Source organism: Maylandia zebra, linkage group LG9 (genome assembly GCF_041146795.1).
Source record: "Maylandia zebra isolate NMK-2024a linkage group LG9, Mzebra_GT3a, whole genome shotgun sequence".
NCBI classification, from domain to species: Eukaryota; Metazoa; Chordata; class Actinopteri; order Cichliformes; family Cichlidae; genus Maylandia; species Maylandia zebra.
Window position 1 is genome coordinate 30,312,631 of NC_135175.1, and position 19,500 is coordinate 30,332,130.

At 40.5% G+C, this 19,500-nt stretch overlaps 1 protein-coding gene across 3 annotated transcripts in view; it reads left to right on the plus strand.

The window, feature by feature from the left end:
• LOC101476810 (cadherin-10) overlaps nucleotides 1–19,500 on the plus strand; it is a 75,167-nt gene that overhangs the window by 9,978 nt on the left and 45,689 nt on the right. For all 3 annotated transcript variants that reach the window (XM_076888315.1, XM_004551807.5, XM_076888316.1), the window contains one exon: nucleotides 14,096–14,492. In XM_076888315.1, the coding sequence (XP_076744430.1) occupies nucleotides 14,259–14,492 (234 nt within the window). In that variant the 5' untranslated portion in view covers nucleotides 14,096–14,258. The remainder of the gene's footprint in view (nucleotides 1–14,095; nucleotides 14,493–19,500) is intronic.

A 19,500-nucleotide genomic window follows, 5' to 3' on the forward strand; every position in this document is an offset into this window, starting at 1 on the left:
GGCCTCGGCAGCGCCGGGGAATCAAACGCTAACTCGGATCAATCGGGCTTCTTTGTTCATTAGAGTCATCCATTCCCGGGAGTGGAATTGAAAAGAAAAAACAAAAAAAGCAAGCCATCTCAGCGCTCATTTTAGTGATGAGGCCGCTGTCCCTCAGGGGTAACGAGCAGAGGTAAATAAACATGAGTAACAGTTAAGGTCAGAGGAGATCATGGCCGTCTGTTCTGCATCTGAGACGATGCCTGAATCTTTTTTGACGTGATTGAAAGACCCTTATTTACCAGCCGGATCTGTTCAAAAAGGAGAAGGCAGCAAATACCCTCCTTTCATTTCTTAAGGAGCATTGCTACCAAAATATGTATTTATATGCGCCATTTAAATTCAGAAGCCTTCACAAAGTCTGCGGCTTATTCTTGAGTGGTATTCATACAATTTATACTGTTTTCATTTGTGGTGCTTTTTTCTATCCCAAGGCTAGGCTGATATCCTTGCAGGAGTCTTGCCCGTGACAAATGGCTTTCTTGACACTCGGCTGCCTCGCTGGTTTTAGTCGGGTGCGGTTTGAGAGGAATTTTGTCCAATTTACGAAGAGTCAAAAGCCATGCATGTCTCTAGCTTGTGAACATGTGTAAAGCCTCAACTGTTAATAATATAAAAACAGGTGCTCCTAACTGTCTCTGTGTGATTTTTATGGTGGGCTTCTGTGGGAAGGTCATTACTCTTAGTCAAAGGGGGAAACACATTTTCTCTGTGCAGCCTTTTATTGGGGTCATATTTTAAGTTGGTGATGTCTTTGTTTTAGCTCCATGTATTATTTAGGGTTTTGTGACGATTGTGTTTGTAGCTGCCTTGCTGCTGACCTGCTGTTACAGTCAATATACGGCTGAATGGAAATGTGCTTCCACGTTGCTGCCTTTCGTGTAATTGTCACAACAGGGAGGCTGAGACAAACGTGGGAACACAACTCCTCCACTGATTTTCAATTCAGTGCACCGAGTTTGACCTTTGTGTAGCCCAATCAATGCATCTGCTTCATGAGACGTACCATCATTTAAAAGCAATGGCTCCGTCTTAATCTAATATCCTGGAAGGGTAGTATTAGAACGGAAGAAAAACAATGTAATTGATACAGATATAACAGCCTTTTAATTGCCTGGTTTACTGTGAATATTATCCCTACACCTATGCATGCTCTCTGGCTTTTGGCCTCCAGACTGTGCAAGGCTAAATATACAGAAAAGCCAGACTCTTGCGCTTGACTTCACATGAGCCATGCAAACACTTGGGAAGCAAACACTGATTTGCATAGAGACGGAGGCTCCCATAACCACCAGTGTATTACCACAAAGGCCACAGTGGGAAATGCAGGAAGCCGGCAGACCCTCCATTGAGCCTCTTCCCTCCTCCCGTCCCTAACCCCCCTCTGCCATTGTCAGTCCTTCAGAAGAGGGCTGTGTTAGACCACACGGCTGCTGGTGACAAAACATGTGCTCCGGTGAACACATAGGAAAGCAAACAACTCAGGCTGTCTCATCTGCTAACGTGTCACAGGATGAATGCCATTAAGCTATTATTTCTTTGCTCTTTATGCACGAGGACATCTCATGCCCATTTGTTCTGCCATCGAGCAGAGGACAACCACATCTGTTTGCCACCAGGGTACTAGACATTATTAATCTTTTCACGAGGACATTTAGCAAAATCAGGCCTCCATTTATTAGCCCCTAGCACAGAACTGAAGAACTGGCGAGGGGAGATAATGATTTTAAGCTCCCATTTAGTCAATTAATTCTCGGATGTGGAATCAGAAGCTGCTTGCTCAAATGTGAGAGTCTCTGTTGTTTATGATGTCATAGTCTGAAATCATATTTTTTCAGGGCTTAAAGTAATTATTTGGACCTAGATCTGTCACACACTCATGCCACCTTAATACAGTAATGCTTAACTAGAGTAGTTGTTTGATCTAAGCAGTAGAGACAAACAAAATAGTCAGGTGTATAGTTAGGTAACAGCCAATAAGTGAAGCTCACTAAAAGTATAGATAACATCTGAACAGCCAGTAGTATGGAAGCGCTTTGAACTCTTTATAAAAAGGTTATTTATAAAACTATTTCAGAGGTATGCTTATAATGATGATAATAATGATAATAATAATAATGATGATAATAATAATAATACAAAGAAGAGGAAGCTTTATGACCTTGTTTAAAAAAAAGTGCTATATAAATAAAGTGCTTCTCAGAGAGAAACTGCAGAGTTATAGAATATAAAAAAATCCAAGAACAGTAATTACTATTAAAATAGCAAATAAATAAATAAATAAATAAATAAATAAATAAATAAGCCAAAATGTCACTGTCACCCATTCAACTTTCATGAAAATGTTTCTAAAGTTTTCTAAAAGTATTAATACACATTTTTTGTGTAATAGCTAAGAATCAATGCAAATATTTTAAAAGTTTATTAAAAATATGAATAAAATGTTAAATGATCAAACTAAAAATGATCAAACTAAAAATGTGGATACAAATTAAAACTTTGTAACTGTTAAAAAAATATAAGTAAAGCTGTAAATAAAAAGTTTGAAATAAGTAACTAGAGATATGGCTTGCAGTCAAAAATGTTCATAAACAGCATCGACAGTAAAAAAAAAAGATTTGCCTTAAACCTACATTATTTTTAATGGCCACCAGGGGGCGATAACTGCTGTTATCTTCTATAGAACTATATGGATTGTTTACCAAACATCTACATGGCTTTCCAATCATATATAAGTGTTTGGCAGACAAAGTGTTTCTTGGTGATTTTCAACGACATAAAAGTAGCTACTTCTGTCAATCATAAGCAGTTGAAACAAGTACTTAACAATAGAATAGAATAGAACAGAATAGAATAATCCTTTAATTGTCCCACAAGGTGGAAATTTCTTTAAATTCATCTTCAGATTGTTAATGTTAAAAAAGTAATTGATGAATAAAATTGTTTGGTAAAACACACATAATGGGTAAGTGGTTGAAGCTGTTTGCTAACATGTTTGCTAAATGTAAGTAAGCAGTGGACAAATGGCTGAGGTAGTCAGGCAGTATTTATGAGTCAACGTTATGACAGCTTGCTAAGTGTAACTGATTAAAGGATAAGCTGAATTTAATCACTAAGCGTAAATACTTAGCTTCGAGTAATCCAGTAAAATGGACTTAAATTAGCTGATTTGAACCTGAGGGGAGTATGAAAAGGTTCATCTGACAGGACTCAGTGGGATAAACGAAAGTTTGGGAATCACTTCATGTCACACTAGGGGAAGGAACTGAGAGGATACTCTTCTGCTGCTCTGTCACTTGCCATAAACACTGTTGTAAGTTCAAAGGTGCCCATCTCTGTTTTTGTGACGACAGGAAGAAGGAATAGGGAGTGAGCTGAAAGACCAAGCAGTGTGTGGAGAGCTGGCAACCCACAATTTAGTCTAGACTGAAGAGACATATAAAATCAAGTGTGCTGGAGGAATGGTTACTTCAGGAGCCCTCTGTGGGTTTTAAACTGGGCCACTCCAGCTTTGGTTGTGAGAGCCTCGGTCTGAGTGATGCGGGCTCTGCTGAATGATGGCACAGTGGAAATAACTAGAAAAACAGGCAAAATAGCTCTCATTGACTTGGCCCAGATTGTATGATTTATATGGGTTATTTGGTATGCATTTGGGCAGCGAGGCAAGGTAATGTGTTTGCAGTGAGCTCTGGAGCGGTGCACTGGGATGAATGTTGTGGTCTCCCCCTATCTGTGTGTGCATGTGTGTGTGTGTGTGACAGGGATAGTATGAGCTAATTTGTTTCGATTACTGTCGTCCATTCAAAAGCACAGCCTCACATCCCCGACACGTATGATCCGGAAATTGGTTAATCACATAGTCTACAATTTGTCGGATTCACACGCAGCGCATCCCGTTTCTTTCTAAATATTTCCTCAGATATATTATTAGTCTGTGGATAAACATCTAATAACATCCTTTCCCTGAGAATATATCGGTAGGGGTAATTGTTGGTAACACATCTTTGCTGAAAACTTAATGTGCTATTTAGAAGCAGATAGGGGACTTAGAGCAACTTTAACTAAATCTTGGTGCTATTCCAATGTTGCAGGTTGAATCCTAATTTCGACTAGAGGACTCTGGTGTTTTGCAGGCGTTCAGCGAGGAATTTCAGTTCAGCTTTGCATTCCGATTTGACTGGGGATTTTCAGCTGTTTATTCTGCAGCGTTTTATGATGATGATTTTGGCCTCCTCAATCTGTGGAGATTTTTTTAAATATATAATTTCTTTTGTGGTAATATCCCCCATCTGTCTGAAATCTCCTTTTAGTGTTCAATTTCCTTGCCTTAATCTGTGAGGCAGTGGGCACGTCTGTACATCAGATTGGAGTGGAGTGAAGTTATTTTCAAGACAATGTGACAGTGTGTCTAGACAGAGTTTCTCAGCTAAACAAAAGATCAATATATATTGACAGGGTTGTGAAGACATTGCTTTTTTTCCTGTCTTGGTTTCCATTTTGCTGCAAAAACGGGAAAAGGGAGCAAAAGTTCACCCAGATGCTCAGTTTTTTTTTTCATAATTGGCTTCAGGGAAGTCTGTTGTGAACCACTAACCCACATGGGCAATAAGACAAATGGAGACTCCCACATTTGGGTCGAGTGTTTCCCTATTCACGCTTGGAATTTAGGCTGTCTATTTCTCCAGCGAGTGGCATAACATGGATTGTGACATCCACTCTGAGTTGGACTTAACAAACCGAGTCTGAGATGAAGCAAGGACGAGGAAACGGGGAGGCCAAAGAGAACAACCTGCTGCTGACACCTCCTCACATTAGCAGCCTTATAAGGGCCTCCTCTGTGGATTGTAACATGACCAGGTTACCTGTGGCACCAGTTCCCAACCCTCCTCCTCCTTCCCTTCTCCCTTGCTCAGCCACTCGGCTGACATTCTCCTCTCTCACTTTTAATTGCACCCCCGGGGTTTTTTTCTGGGTTGCTGTGCAAGTCTTCGGCTCAACGGGCGCGATAGGGTGCTTTGCCGTGTCGCTCATATCCCTCGTTAGGGAAAAATAAAAAAAAACGAGAAGAGAAGGTGGGAGAAGTAGAGGAGGAGTAATCTACTCTAGATTAGGCTAAAATGCCACCCAGGCCCACTGTTTGTAACAGCCCATGTTCACAGAAAAGGCCATTAGCTGGCCAGATCCAATATGTATTGATGAATGCATTTGTGCAGCTCACGTTGTCCCTGTCTCTATCCTCACGGTCCTGTGTTCGATAAACCCGATAGATGCATTTAATAACTAATTGCTCTGATTCAAAATGTTATCCCAGGCAATTCTTTGAGCGCAGAATCATGGGGCATTCTAAAATTGGCAGCAGACACATTAATCTTGCTTACCCAGCACCCACCACAAAGCACAAGTCTTATTGCTCTATGGTGACTCCACACAATCTGTGACAGGCAATTTAAAGCAATTTACTTTTTTCATTTTTTCATCAAGCATTTTTTTTAATGCAATTAAATGGCACATGATATGAAGTGAAGACGGGGCAGGCGAGGCAGCCAGTGTGTGTGTGTGTGCAAGGAGGGAGAAAATAAAGGCAGCCTTGTGCTTGTTGTAAACACTGCCTCTTAACTGGGAGAATATAATTATGGTGTCATGTTCTATTACACACCTTCATTATGACGATGGTGCTCCCTGAGAAAGCAAACAGGGAAAGACGAGACCTCTGTTTCAAAATTCACCTACAGCAATGGGCGTTCGAGGAAGATGGCTTGAACAAGAGCAGACTCATTTTTATTCTTCGGTTACACGTTTTTGCTCCGGTTCTTCTTTCTTTAACAGAAAATTAGGGTTAATTACGGCTTGTGTTTAGCCTGTAGTCCTCCACCATAATTTCTCCGTTTTCTCAGTTTTAATTACATTGTACTCACCGTAAGTGTGATCTAGAAACACAGAGGAAGTAGCAGAACCTTTAGATGAACTTTATTTGGAGTTAAAATTCTAAACTGCATAATAATGGTGCAGCATTGCTAATTGGTTTTGTTTGTTTTGTTTATGGCGTTCTGGCCACTGCCATGTTGTTTTTCTGCACACAGAAGTGACCACAGTCTATGCATATTGTCTATGTCTGCCTTTTATCTGGACGAATGCATAGACCAAATGAGTGCATGGCACAAACATAAATACCTGCTATTTAGTCCTAAGTAAAACACAAATAGGATACTTCAATGTGGATTTCTTGAATGTATAATTATTACTGGTAGAGAAAATTGTATTATGTATCTAATAATTGCATCAAGTATGCTTAATGGAAAATCAGACAGCTAGCTGAAACAGGAGCCTGTCCATCAGAGTGGCCACACCACAATAATCCATGATTTGGTCTCAGTGCAATTAAAATAGGAAGATTAACCTGTAACTATTGTTGTTACAAATCGGGAACTTAGCTATAGATACCAAAATCACTTTTGTACCATACATACATATATTTAGCTCTTTGATATTTATACAACAGTTTGGCAGTTTTTCAGTTAAGCTTAATGTACTCTGTTCAGTTTTGGCACCAGTGACCTCAATTTTCAGCATCAGAGGCTGCTGCTTAAGTCACAAAGGCCTGCGCCCCCGGCAACAACCGGCCGAGAGTGACCTAGCTGGTTGGCAAGCCATCGCTGACAGCTGCTTGGTGAAATTGGTTGCAAAGAGGTATGCAGCACTGCACCAAAACCCTCCTTGCAATTGCTTTGATCACCAGCAGATTCCCACTGGTGCCTATAGTTTGCACAGACCATGTTGTTGCGTCTCCAAACACTCACCATCTACTCATGCAGTAATAAAAGTGTGAAAAGTGAGTAAAAGTTGCACTTTTTGAAACATGTTGGCTGCAGCGGTGAGGCACAAATTTTACTTTGCAGATGAACGTTCTTCATTTTACATTTGGATCATCCTTTTTTATGTTTCGCTACCACTTTACGAGTAGTTGGCGAGCGGTTGCACGCAAGACACCAACTTGTCTGGAAACTGTCTGTAACCATAGCAATCATAAGGCGGTTTTTGATGCAGCACCCAGCAGCGCACAGGAATCACTTTCCAGCCAGTCATGGAATGCACATTTTTCCGTAGTCCTGTGGTTCCCACGGGGTCTACGACTGCGCTGTTGGGCTGTTTGAGAGGCGTTAGGTAAACACACAAAATGTGCACACCCAAGTTTTGTTGTTCATAGTATAATACAGTCAGTCTGCATACTGTGATGGATGCAGTAGACACATTGTTACAAGAGTGATATCTTTCTCTCTTCTTCTTTGTTTTTTCTGCCAACTAATTTGACCTCAGTTGGGTTTGGTGTATCTAGTTTAAGTTTTGCGTTCTCTTGATCTCTCAGACTTCTTTAAGGAAGGCAAATACAAATGATGTATTTTAGTACTGAAAATAAGATCCAAGTTGAAAGAAACCAGAAATTCCCATAAATCTCCATCCTTTCTTTCATTCAACGTCAGCCTCATAGAGTATAAATGTAAAGAGGCAAGCGTTTTTGTCGTAGCCACTGGGCTCCACGTGGCACCGCAGCATTCTTAACCAGCCGTGACATTTTTTGACGTAGCAAAAATCAAGCTTTAGCTGACTTACTCCTGGTCGTGGTCCCTTGTCAAGAGAATTATCAGAGCAGGGGACTGTACAATATGGCTTCTAGGGTATGACAAATGTGGTCATGGGGCGAGCGCTCCTTAGGGACAGTGGAGCCCTCTATGTAGTGAAAGCATTAGCTTTCCACAGTGACATTATGAAGAAATCCATTGAAAAGGCCGGCTTCCCAGTGCTGAGGGACTGGAGGTAGAAAGCTTCATGAGTCCACCCCAGAGACTGGCTGGTATTTCCAACCACGCTGAAGCCTACAGCAAATCAATAGCACAAAGTCCCACATGCTCCTCTCCAGCGTCAATTAAGTAAATTCATAAAGTCGAGAGAGCAGGGAGTTGGGGGAGGGAAATGAAAAAGGGAAAAAGCTAGAGAGAGAGCAGGGGAAAAATCATCCAGTCATCTTACAAATTTGGATAGGAAACAGAGCGTCTGGCCTGTGAGTTGCAGTAGAAAGCGGAGGGTGGTGGTCTGAGAGACTATTTCTCTACGGGCATTATTAAGAAGCCTGACAGTCCATCTCACTTTCACCTGCCTCCATCAGCGCACGCACTGTTGACCTGGAAGTCTCCCCCCACCCCCACCCTCCCCACCCCGTGCTGAGCCAGGCAGAGGACACATGCAAAGTGACTGGCTTTCAGCGAAAAAGCCCAGCGATAATGCATATCAGCTTAGGCCTATGCAAGCAAAGCAGGCATACGCCGGGGGATGGGGATGGAGATGTGAGAGGGGGGAGGAGGGGGGACTGCTATAAACTGCAACGCATGAGGGAAAAGAGAAAGAGGGGACCTAACCCCCAGTTTCAATTTGCCTCATAAGGGGAAAACAGGGCATGCCTTGGCTGCCTCTAGAAGACAGGTAGCGTAATGGATGGGCCAGTCTCCTAGTCTGACTGCTGACGCTGCTCTGACAGGACGTTTCTACCTCTCCTTCACTCCCCACCCCTTTTGCCCCTTAGTGTTGTCACAGTAAGTACCTGATATCTAACTTTAGGCACGTGTGTCCTGTATGCAGAAGTTCAGCGTCTCATCTAGGCGACATAAACAAACACTCGGTTTGACATTTGTTTAACAGATCACAGAATCTGGTTTTCTCTGAAGTCGTGCCACAATGCAGTCCACAAGACACGCCATCATTCACGCTTGTGAATACAAAGAAAAAATAAACAGCAGCAGCTCTACTGATATTTTTCTTTTGTCATAAACAACTTAACACTTGTGAAACTGAAGAGATGGTTAGTTTTTAAGACCATTCTGATCAGTCCTCTTTTGAAATGTGTACAAAAGGTAACTTATTCCTTAAAAGGACAATGGAAACTCATCAGCATGTCTTTTTAATAGTCGTTTATCTGCTTAAGGTTCTAGTATATATCAAGTTAAATATGGGTACTGTTTCTCACATATGGATTCTCATATTCAAGAAACTTGGATACAAGTCTAAACTAAATATCTCTACGTTTTGGCCTTTAAATTAAATACAATACTGTGCAAAAGTCTTGAGTCACCCAAACGTCTTTGCAATTTGCCACGTTTTTAAAGTTGTGTTGACCAGTAGCTCTCTAGGCTTTCTGAAGACATTCACCTCTTCCTTGAAAATTACCATTTACAGTGTTTTCTGTGTTTGTTAAGGACCGTTGTGTCAACACATAACAGGCAACTTACCAAATAACCAATTTGAAATTGTATATTTGTTATTAGCAGCCTGTGGCGAGAACACATAATTTTTTCCCTTTTCTTTAGATCAATTTATGAAAAATGCCAAAGAAAACACAGTTTGACTTGCATAAAATAGTATTTTTATACCAGCAAGGTGATTTGCAGAAGACCAATTAGCTAAAAACTTGGTATATCTCAGCATGGTGTGCAGTGTGTCCTTAAATGACTAAACAAGTGGCGAACAAAAGAAGAAGCGGCATAAAAGAGAAACTTGAACAAAACGAGGAACGCCAAATTACACCAGAGCTAGACTCAAATCAGCAGCAATAGAACAGTAAGAGTCTGCAGTAAAACACATTGGAGGCTTTGTTATGGTTGGGCTTCATTTTCTAAAACTGATGGAACAATGAAGACAAAAAAAGTACCAACAGATGTTGATCCACCATGTAATACCATCTGGAAAGCATCTGATTGGCAACAGCTTTATTTTTTAGCATGACAGAAATACCAAACAGACCAATCAGTCATGGATTGGCCTCCTCAGAGCCCAGATTCAACATTATTGAAGCAGTGTGGCATCATCTTCACAGAGGATGGAACAAAAACCAGGCAAGATTCAAAGAAGAGCTCTGAAGAAGCCTGGGGAACTATTGTATTATTGTGTATATGCCAAATATTCAAGGATTGTACAAATTCTTTTTGCCTTATATGTTTCAATAAATTACTATTTTTTACTATTTTTTACTACTATTAACACATCTATTTCCCATTTTCCTAGCAAGATATAATAATGAGGGGTGATTCAAGCCTTTTGCACAATATTGTACTTGTGGAAAAAGTATTGCACACCTACACATGTGTCTGAAAATCTTCTGGTTTTAGAAGTGCTACATGTAATATAAAGGTTTGGGCATAAAAATGTTTTAAAGCGTTTAAACTATGTTTTTCATTAAAAACAATGTAAAGACAACATTTAACTAATTACCAACAACAGTAAAATTATTGGGTGTAAAATAGTAAAATCACATCTATTTCAGAAGTAAACGGGCTCACCACTGTGAAAGACTTATTAGCATTAATCTGGGGAAATTATCAACTATGCTGCATAACATTAGTAAGAGATTCAGAGAATTTCAAAAATCTCTTTGTGTCAATATGAATTGCTTTGAGTTTTGGATGCTGAGGCATTAACCAGCAGTCCTAACCCTAGCCTTAACTCTAACCCGTGGTAATCAGAAAACATAGTTTTTGTTTTCATTAAAGTCTTCTTCCAAGACACACATCAAAAAAAAATCATATTTCTTTTAGAAAATAATCTGTTTTGCTTTTCTGTAAAACATTGGGTTTGGGTAGTACTAGAGTCTTAAACCTCTGAAGCTCGAAATGCTGTTGCCCAAAGTAAAAAGAAAAAGATGTATACACACATTTCTATCTGTGATATACAATGAAGTGTATGGTTTAAATCACTTCCCAGTCAGTATCCTGGTTTACATTTTGCACGGCATCTCAACTTTTGTCAAAACAAGGTTGCCGATAAACTTTGTGATGATCTCCAGCTCACCAGGAGACGCTTTTCTTTTCATTGGGTATGTAAGGAAGGCAAACAAAAGCATGCTGCAGCATTGTTAATAAAAACAGTTCAGTCGACAAGCATCTTTACATGACGTTGGAGTCTGTGCCCTGGCTGATCTCTGGGATCGGCTTGTAGGAGTGAAAGTAAATAAGACATTCAAACTGTCTTCGTGAACCTCTGCCAATGCAGCAGACATTGCCAAATAAGCTGAAAACACACAATTGCATCAAACTCTCCATTATGTTTTGAACCGAATCTTTTTCACCACAAACAGCTTGACAGACTGGCACAGTGGAGAAATATGCAGCCGCTACAAAGACACCCAACCAACATCAAAATCCCTGTACAAAAGTTGCTGCAAAGCTGTCCCAGTCGATGTAGTGCGGCATCTGTTTTGTATGAATCTCAGCGGTTGTTTGATGTGTGGGGTTTTTTTCTTCTTTATTTCTGCAGCATCAGATTTTAAACTAAACTTAAGGTGTTGTATCTACAGCAAAAACTCTGGTATTGTAACAGCACAACACTACCGGCTCTGCTCCCATCAGCCGACACCTTTCCTCTTCTCTCGCTCCATTTCTCTCACTCCCTTCAGTCTATCTGGCTGCACTTCTGCATGCAGGTCAGGGTACTTAATTCATGTCCAGAGACATCGTTTCCTCATTCTCTGATATAGTCTGCGCAGGGAAGCTGACCAAACCTGCCTTACACTGGGGCTACACTGCCCCTCTCCCCAGGCCCCTCATCCCTCTGCTCCCACCTTCTGAGAGCACGCGATATGGAGGAACGTTGCAGACGGTCCCCAGCGGACCCTCTGATAACCCTCCTACCAAACCTCAGCTGAGGAACATTGGCGGCCTGGATATCGCCCAGCCGCTGAGGAATAATGAGAACAAAAGCATAATACATGGCTTTCTTTCTCTTTTTACCTTCTGCTCCTCCTCCACCTCCGTCCTGTTGCTGTTCTTCTTGTTTCGTTTCCCTCTTACATTTGCCAGTGTTCACTGGCCTTTGGAGGACAGCGGACAGAAAAAGAGAATGGGTGGGAGAAATGACAGAGCGCAGATATTCTGCCGCCCACGTAAGGGCCATTCTGTATGGTTTGCAAACAGTCATTTTGTTCAGTATCTTTACCCTGATCTTAAGGTAATAAACGGGCCTCGACATTGCCCGGGGTCTCCATTGGCATTCTGCTGGGTCAGATAAAGTGTGCAGAAGCAGATTGCTTAAAAAGATAGAACGGGCCGCTCCACATACAGCCGTGTACTCTATTAGATGTTGATTCAGAGGCTTAATTCAGATAAAGCTCTACAAATGCTGTACAAGATGTAAGCCTATACGTTGATGTGCAAACATACTAATCTTAAATTTATCGTGTTAGGCAGCACTCAGCCTGCCCATCAATCAGATGACTGACATTCAGCATACAGAAATGTGAGCGTGTCTGCCCTTCGCATTCCTGTTATCATTTTGGTCTTGTGCCCAGCTTTTCCTGTATTTGATTTTCACGAAATCTTTTGACGTGAGCATTTTGATTTCAACGTGTAAGGTTTGATATGGGAATAAAAAATAAGGGTGATGTAGCTTTTTCTGGGTCACCTAGTTGGTTTTTAAATAATCCCAAGGTGATGCATTTAGATTGTTTCACTTCTATTATTCACAGAATGTAAAAAATGTTGAAATTATAATGATATACAACGTTTCCTAAACAATGCCCGGGGCATTTATTTATCTAAGCTGCACTGGCCAGCATTGCTATATTTGCATCAGCCTTGTATTAGAGGCCAAATATTATTTGCAAGTCCTTCTGTTTGATTAGAATAAGTGATCATGTTAACTCAACAAAGCCTTGCACTGATATGTTTACATTTGCTCTTAATGGGTCACTGCCTTTAGCAAGCAATGACAAATGGATGATGATTTTCATTATTATTATTATTGCGTTTTTTATGTAAATTCTTTTCTCCTAAAATGGAGATGCAAACCAGTTACCCACTGCACTCATGTTGTCACAGCTTCACTAATGCAACATGAAAATCAAGCACTGCATGACCAAATTAACTGTGAATATAATGCTGCAGACACACTAGGGAAAACACTAGTTGGAGACTGCAGCACAACCCAAATTACTGCAGCTCTGTGCAATGAACTTGAAATATCTTTCCTTTGAAATAGTTGTTTAGTAGGTTTGCAGCTGCACATGGTCAGTTGCCACCTCAAAGCATCAAGACAGAAAGAAAATGGCAGCACAATGGAATCGGTCTGCGACGAGAAAGGGGTCAAGTTGGTAATTACATACAAACTTTCATAATACAGCAATTAATTGTGATAGAATTCAGAAAAATGCAAACCCGTTGCTGCCTACATGCTTGAAGTTATTTATTGTCGTGGGTTTGAGCTCTTGATAGCAGTTCTCTTGGAGCTCTGGAGATGCACCTGACTTGGAAAACTTTGTGCAGCCGTTTTAATGATCAAAAAGTCCAAGCATTGGACTGCCTCCAAAACAAAAATGAATCTTCATCTTTTGGGTTGTTTTATAGGTTTGTCTCTGTGAAACTTTTTCAGCCATTTATTTATTTTTGTCTTTCATTTGGAGTACAGCTTGTGTTTGTTCATATCAACCACACCCATGGCTATTAACTGTCGAGACTACCAATGTTTATTTTAGGAAATGTGGTAAAGCACAGAGAAACTGCCAATCTTCACATTTGAGAAGCTGCACCTTGCTGAAGGTTTGGCTCATTACAAAATCTACAACTAATTAATTTCAGTTCACCTGCGAAAGCAAACGAAAGCTCCCAGCAGCAGTGAAACACCTGTAGCGCGCAGGTTTTTTCCTGCTGATCAGTTCCATCTGGAGGGAAAGTGAAAGCTCACTGAAGCGATTCAGCGATGAGAAGTGAAGGGAAATGTAAAGGCAAGGATTTGGATGGAAATGTCTTTGTGAAATGATTTTTTTTTTTGCATTTCTAATATAAATTCCTTCTTTTCCTTATGTTTAAGATTGAGGTTTTGTGGCTATAAAATGACTTCATAGATCTTCATATCAGTAGATTCTTAAGATGTGTTTAAAGATATATGTTTGTTATTGTGCACTGAAGACTAAGCTGGTGTTAACGACAGGTTATGAAACAAAACGAGAGCTTGTGCAGTAACAAATTACTTCCTCTCCTCCCAATATTGACACTCTGCTTTGTCTTTGTAAATGTTCTAGATGCTGGTTGCCGCCCAATGTGAGTCTGAGGAGCCTTTCCTGCTTCAGTAGATTACAGCATGAGAACTGATCCGATACTCTGACTGAAAACAAACAAAAAAAAAACCCTGGACACAGACCACTGAGGAGTGGAAAGAAAACAGAAGGCTGTGGTGGCGTGGCCATGGATAGAAGGAAAGTTTGCATATTAATGGTGCTGTGGGCCATGGTCCACCTCAGCTCTCCAGGTCAAGGGCTCAGGGCCTTGAGAAGGACTACAGGGGGGCGGAGGGGGTCAGGACTGACAGGACAGGATGCCAACGGAGTGCCACTGAGACGCTCTAAGCGAGGTTGGATGTGGAACCAGTTCTTTTTGTTGGAGGAGTACACCGGGACCGATAAGCAGTACGTCGGAAAGGTAGTACAAGGCTCAACTTTCTTTCCTTTTTCTTTGTCAGATGCAGCAGAGCATCTGCACTACAGGCAGATGCAAACTGCAGCTGCTCTGTTACACCGAAACCTGCTGCAGATGAAACACAGCAGCTTCATGTCATGACTAAAGATGAGCCCACATCCGACCATCCACTCACACACAAGCATTACACACAGGCTAAACAAAACAACATGTGATAAAAAACAACAAAAAAGTGATTAGGTTTTTGTTCTGCTTTGTCTAGGCACCAGTTTTAAGTGCATGCACAGACACCTCAATAAGCCCCGCAGATGAGTTTTCAGAGCTTTTTCAGTGAGTGCACATAAATCAGACACATCAATGGAAATAAAACAAAATGGCCATAATATAGTATGCTAATTAAGGCAGGAAATTGAACCTTAAAACTCTTTTGTGGACACTAAAGCGTATCCATTGCATACAGAAAGCATGTCAGGCATAAAAAAGCACTAAGTGACAAAAGTAGGTACTGAATGCCTCCTCAGATTTACTATCTCGACTTATAGATAGTTGCTAATTCAAATTCAGATAGTGCTGGTGTTCATCTATTAAAGTAAATCCCCGTAGAAGTGCCGTCGGTACTTAATATTTATGAAGTTAGGATGCTTTAAGTAAAAATCTGAAGGAAAGATTTACAAGAAAAATACCAGAGTGCACTACTCTCAGGGTGCTTTTACTTGGATAAAATAAATGGCAGAGGTCAGGCTAGTGAGAGCTGGACCTGATTCTCTCACATTTGAAAGATTTAACATGGGAAAAGTCTATTGATGCAAAATATAAGATGTTTATAGTGAAACCTGTATAAAAATGGTCAGAATTTTCATTTTATGTACTATAATTATTTTTATAATAACAACGAGCAAGTCGTGTTTTCGTAGTTTTATACACATGCACATATAGCTCTCAATTTGGGCCCAAGTGTCGTTTGGTGTGGCTTAAACTGCACCCATATTTTTTTTTTCAATTTCCATCTTCAATTTGTTCACGGGGAATGAAAGGAAGTAGTTGGTGAGAGCAGCCATAACAGCATTATAGTTTGGAAAAGAAAATAGCAGCACATACAGAATCTCCAACGTCATTACGAAAACTGTCTGGACTGTAAAATTGATAAGTGATCACCAGAAAGTGCCAACAGCAATGACTGCTGTAGTAATGAAGATGTTTGCAGCAAAGTAGATTCTGGAGATTGGTTGTATATGTCTGCTATCAGGGCGTCTTTGAGAATTCAGATTTGTAAACAGGGTGTCTGCAGGTAAACGAGTTACATTTAAGACCTTTCAGGACCTTTTGCATAGTACTTTAAGTCAAATTTAAGATCAAACTTTCACAGCAGAAGTTAAAGTTTACTCTTTTCAGTTGGCGTCAGTTTAAAATGAACAGTAAGGTTAAATAGAATTGAATAGAAATGAATAGAAATAGAGTATTGATGAATGTTCTCCAAATCTTGAACTGAAACCATGGGCTTGTGTGTGATCTGAATGTGTAAAGCAGTGAAATTGTCACAGTGACTGGTCTTGAACTTGTGGCTCCAGACCAACATTTGGCTCTTTTTTCCCCGTCTCCAGTGGTTAAGTGTGACTTTGACAAACAACTAGATGAATCTAATTATTTAAATCAATAACGCCAAGGCCGTCAGTCTCCTTGATCTGCAGCTGGATTTTGTCAAAATTAAACTGAAACTTTTTCTTTTGTTTTGTGTTTTTAAAGTAGGATTTTTTTTAATTTGATTCAGTTGCACAAACACAGGCACTGTAGGACTGCTGTTTTATGTAGGCCTACATGTGGTAGTGGATACTTTGTTACTTTGGTTCTAGTCTGTACTTACTTTTGCAAATTTTGTGGCAATTTTTGCTCAAATTTTTTTTCCCAAGAAACACTCCAACACTGTTGGCCTAGGACCCAAACAAACAAAATTTTAAATAGTTTTCTATTTTTAATTGTACATTTGTATTCAAGACATTTTAACATAGTGAGGTGTAAGTTATCGTTCCAAACTCCAAAACTGACCCTAAACCTGACGCTAAGATATCAGAATAGGCCATTTTTGGTTTTAGTTCATGGGTTTCATGCTGTGAGAAGACGTCGCTTCTTTCTCTGTCCACAATTTGCAAAAATCGTTATTCTGTAATTTGATCCAATTGCACAGAATGCTCACCTACTGGATCTTTATTCATATTATGCAAGGTCACACTTGCATCAAGGTCAAGGGCACACTTGTCACTTTACGTGCAATAACCTGAGACTTATGACGACTCACTTTAAATGACGCACATGAAAAATATTTTATAATTTTTTTTGGAAGACGTTCTTTTGCCTTTTTCCAAAATATAGAAAATATATTAATCCCCTGAAATCTATGTTTCTTAAGAAAAGCTGAAAAGACTTGAAAAACATAATCCCTAAAAGGTTATTTTATATTCATTTTTTATACATTGTTTCAACAAGCCTTTCCATAATGGTGTTTGCTGTAAGTAAAATAATGGGACTGTGGCTTTCCCCACGTCTGAAACTGGCCAGATGGGAAAATCAAACGTATCACCCACCAGTGCAAAAGAAGCGATAGTAATGAACTGCTTCTTGCAAATTAGAACTTGCAGTCCCTAGATTCTCTGTTTAGTGTCTTTTTTCTTAATGCTTTTTAGTTGTTTACCTTTTTGTTTTTCAGTTTGCATGAAGACGCCATCTACGAAACACAACGTGAACTTTCAGTACTGAGGCAGTGCTATTTATGTTCATCTAAAAATGCCTCATTATGTGCTGTCTTGTCAATACATATTTATGAAGACAGCGATCTGTTATTTATCAGTCCAAGTTAATGCACATTTCACCAAATATTGCTTCGTTTACATGCTACAGTCACACACACAGAAAATTTTGAATTTGTGATACAGCAATTTTGATATTCATTTCCTATAATAGCACTGATAGGCAGAACCTAACTACCTGTGGTGCCTAGTCTCGGTACCATAATACATACACTATGTAATTGTCCTCTGCAAACTACACTCAGTGGCAACGATCGCCGCTTAATGACATCCTTCACAACAAATAAAGTCCTGTATACGAATGTATCATTCTGTCCCCGCGAATACGAGAATCAACCCGTCATCTATTAGTCGACGTGACGTGATACTCCAATCGGGTAATGCTCACATATCGGACTTCCATCCATCCATCCCCGGGCTTTGTTTGCTGTCGGCTGTCCAATATATTTTGTGCTTACTGTCAGCTCTGTGGCTGCTTGCACAATGTCCATTCCACTCACATCAAACCATCCTAAAGCGGCTGTCTTGCCCTACAGTGAAATATGACTTCCGCTGAAGGTATTATTTGTTCAACAAAATGAAAACACAGTGTCGACCCAGATAACATTGGGAGGGGGTGCACAAGAAGATGGGCCAAATAATGCTTGCTTTACATGCAGCGAAGTGGAAGTCAAGATATCAGTCTCCTCTTCCAACCTACTGTAATTGAGGAGATTGTGAAGCGTTGTGGCAAGGTCAGGATGTCTGAGTCGGAAGAAAGGCTGTTTTGTGCGAGGGGCTGAATGGGGCTAGTGCTTTGCATTCCTATCATGCGTCCACGGAGGATGGAGTCATCCAACCAAATGAGATTCTGCAACATACGTCCTCCCCGAGTGAGGGTTGACTTTCAGTTCTTGCCTAAAAGGATTACAACATTTGCGGGCGAGCAAATACAAGAAAGAACAAAAAAAAAGTTGAAAAGAAAACCCCAGAATGAATGAAGATCAAAAGTAAATACAGAGCTTGATCAAACCACTTTGTCTTTGGAGAGTGGTGATTGATGTCCCACTTGTCCTTTTAGCTTGTAAAGGGACTAATAGCATAAGAAGAATGGATTATCTGAGTGAGGTATATACTTAGAGAGTAGGAGGCCGCGACCTAAGAGCCCATATCCCGAAGACACCATTAAAGCATCAACCTTCGAGCAGCGCACTTAATCATGACTGTGAGCACTTGTTGTTTCCCCTCCTAAGTACGTGCAGCTGGGTGCTTTTCCTCATTGTCAGCTCACTAGCCAGTTGTCACATAGGATTGCAGTATGTAGATCTTATCTGATTGCAATTACTGTTTGGTAATTGCCAGATAAAGTACAAGTGATGAATAAAGCCCTAAAGGGAATGAATAGCTTTTGAGTTGAACACATGGCTCAACATAGAGTGCAAGCATCTGCATCTGTATCCTCAGGTGGAGGCCGTATTTTTTGCCATGTAAAGGCTCCGAATGGGTGAAAAACTACAAGAAACACAAAAGAGAAGGCTTTTGTCACTGCGAATGACATTGTGGCAGCCGGTGAGCACAGCGTGGAACAAAACCGCTTTTGTTTGTGATGGAAAAAAAACAACTGGAAATAACACAATGACAGGTTATTATAAACAAGGGAGCTGCGCTTGACACACAGTAAAAGATAGAATGATGAAACTGCTCTTGAATTACAACATCGCGTCTGCAGTTATTTGGTAAACTCAATCTCCCTCGGCTTAGTTTTTTTAATTTATTTATTTTTGCTCTTTACAACAGCTTTATCGAGCTGTGAAGTACTAACAAATGAAATTGCAATTTTTCCAGAGCAAGCGTAACAAAAGCAGCTGGAACAGGAAGAAATTAAGAGAAGCGATCAAGATGTGATGGAAAAGACTCTGGCAGTGGCTTGTTGGGGGAGCTGGTTGGCTGCTAATCTCGCTGTATTGGCCAATGATTTTCTTTTTCCTGCAGAAAGGGAAGCCTTGCACTGCCTCTCATTAGCAGGCGAGCTGCATACAGGCCTCAGAGGGCCTGGGCTGTCACTGGGGGAAAGAGAATGTTTGTTTATTTCATTATTTCTTACTTTACCAAAGGGCACATATCCACTGAAAATGGTTAATGGCCTGTGGTTGAGGAGTGTTTGTGCTGCACTATCATATCTCATAAAGTATTTACAGCCCCTGATAGGCCCCAGTGGTTGTGGGCCTGGT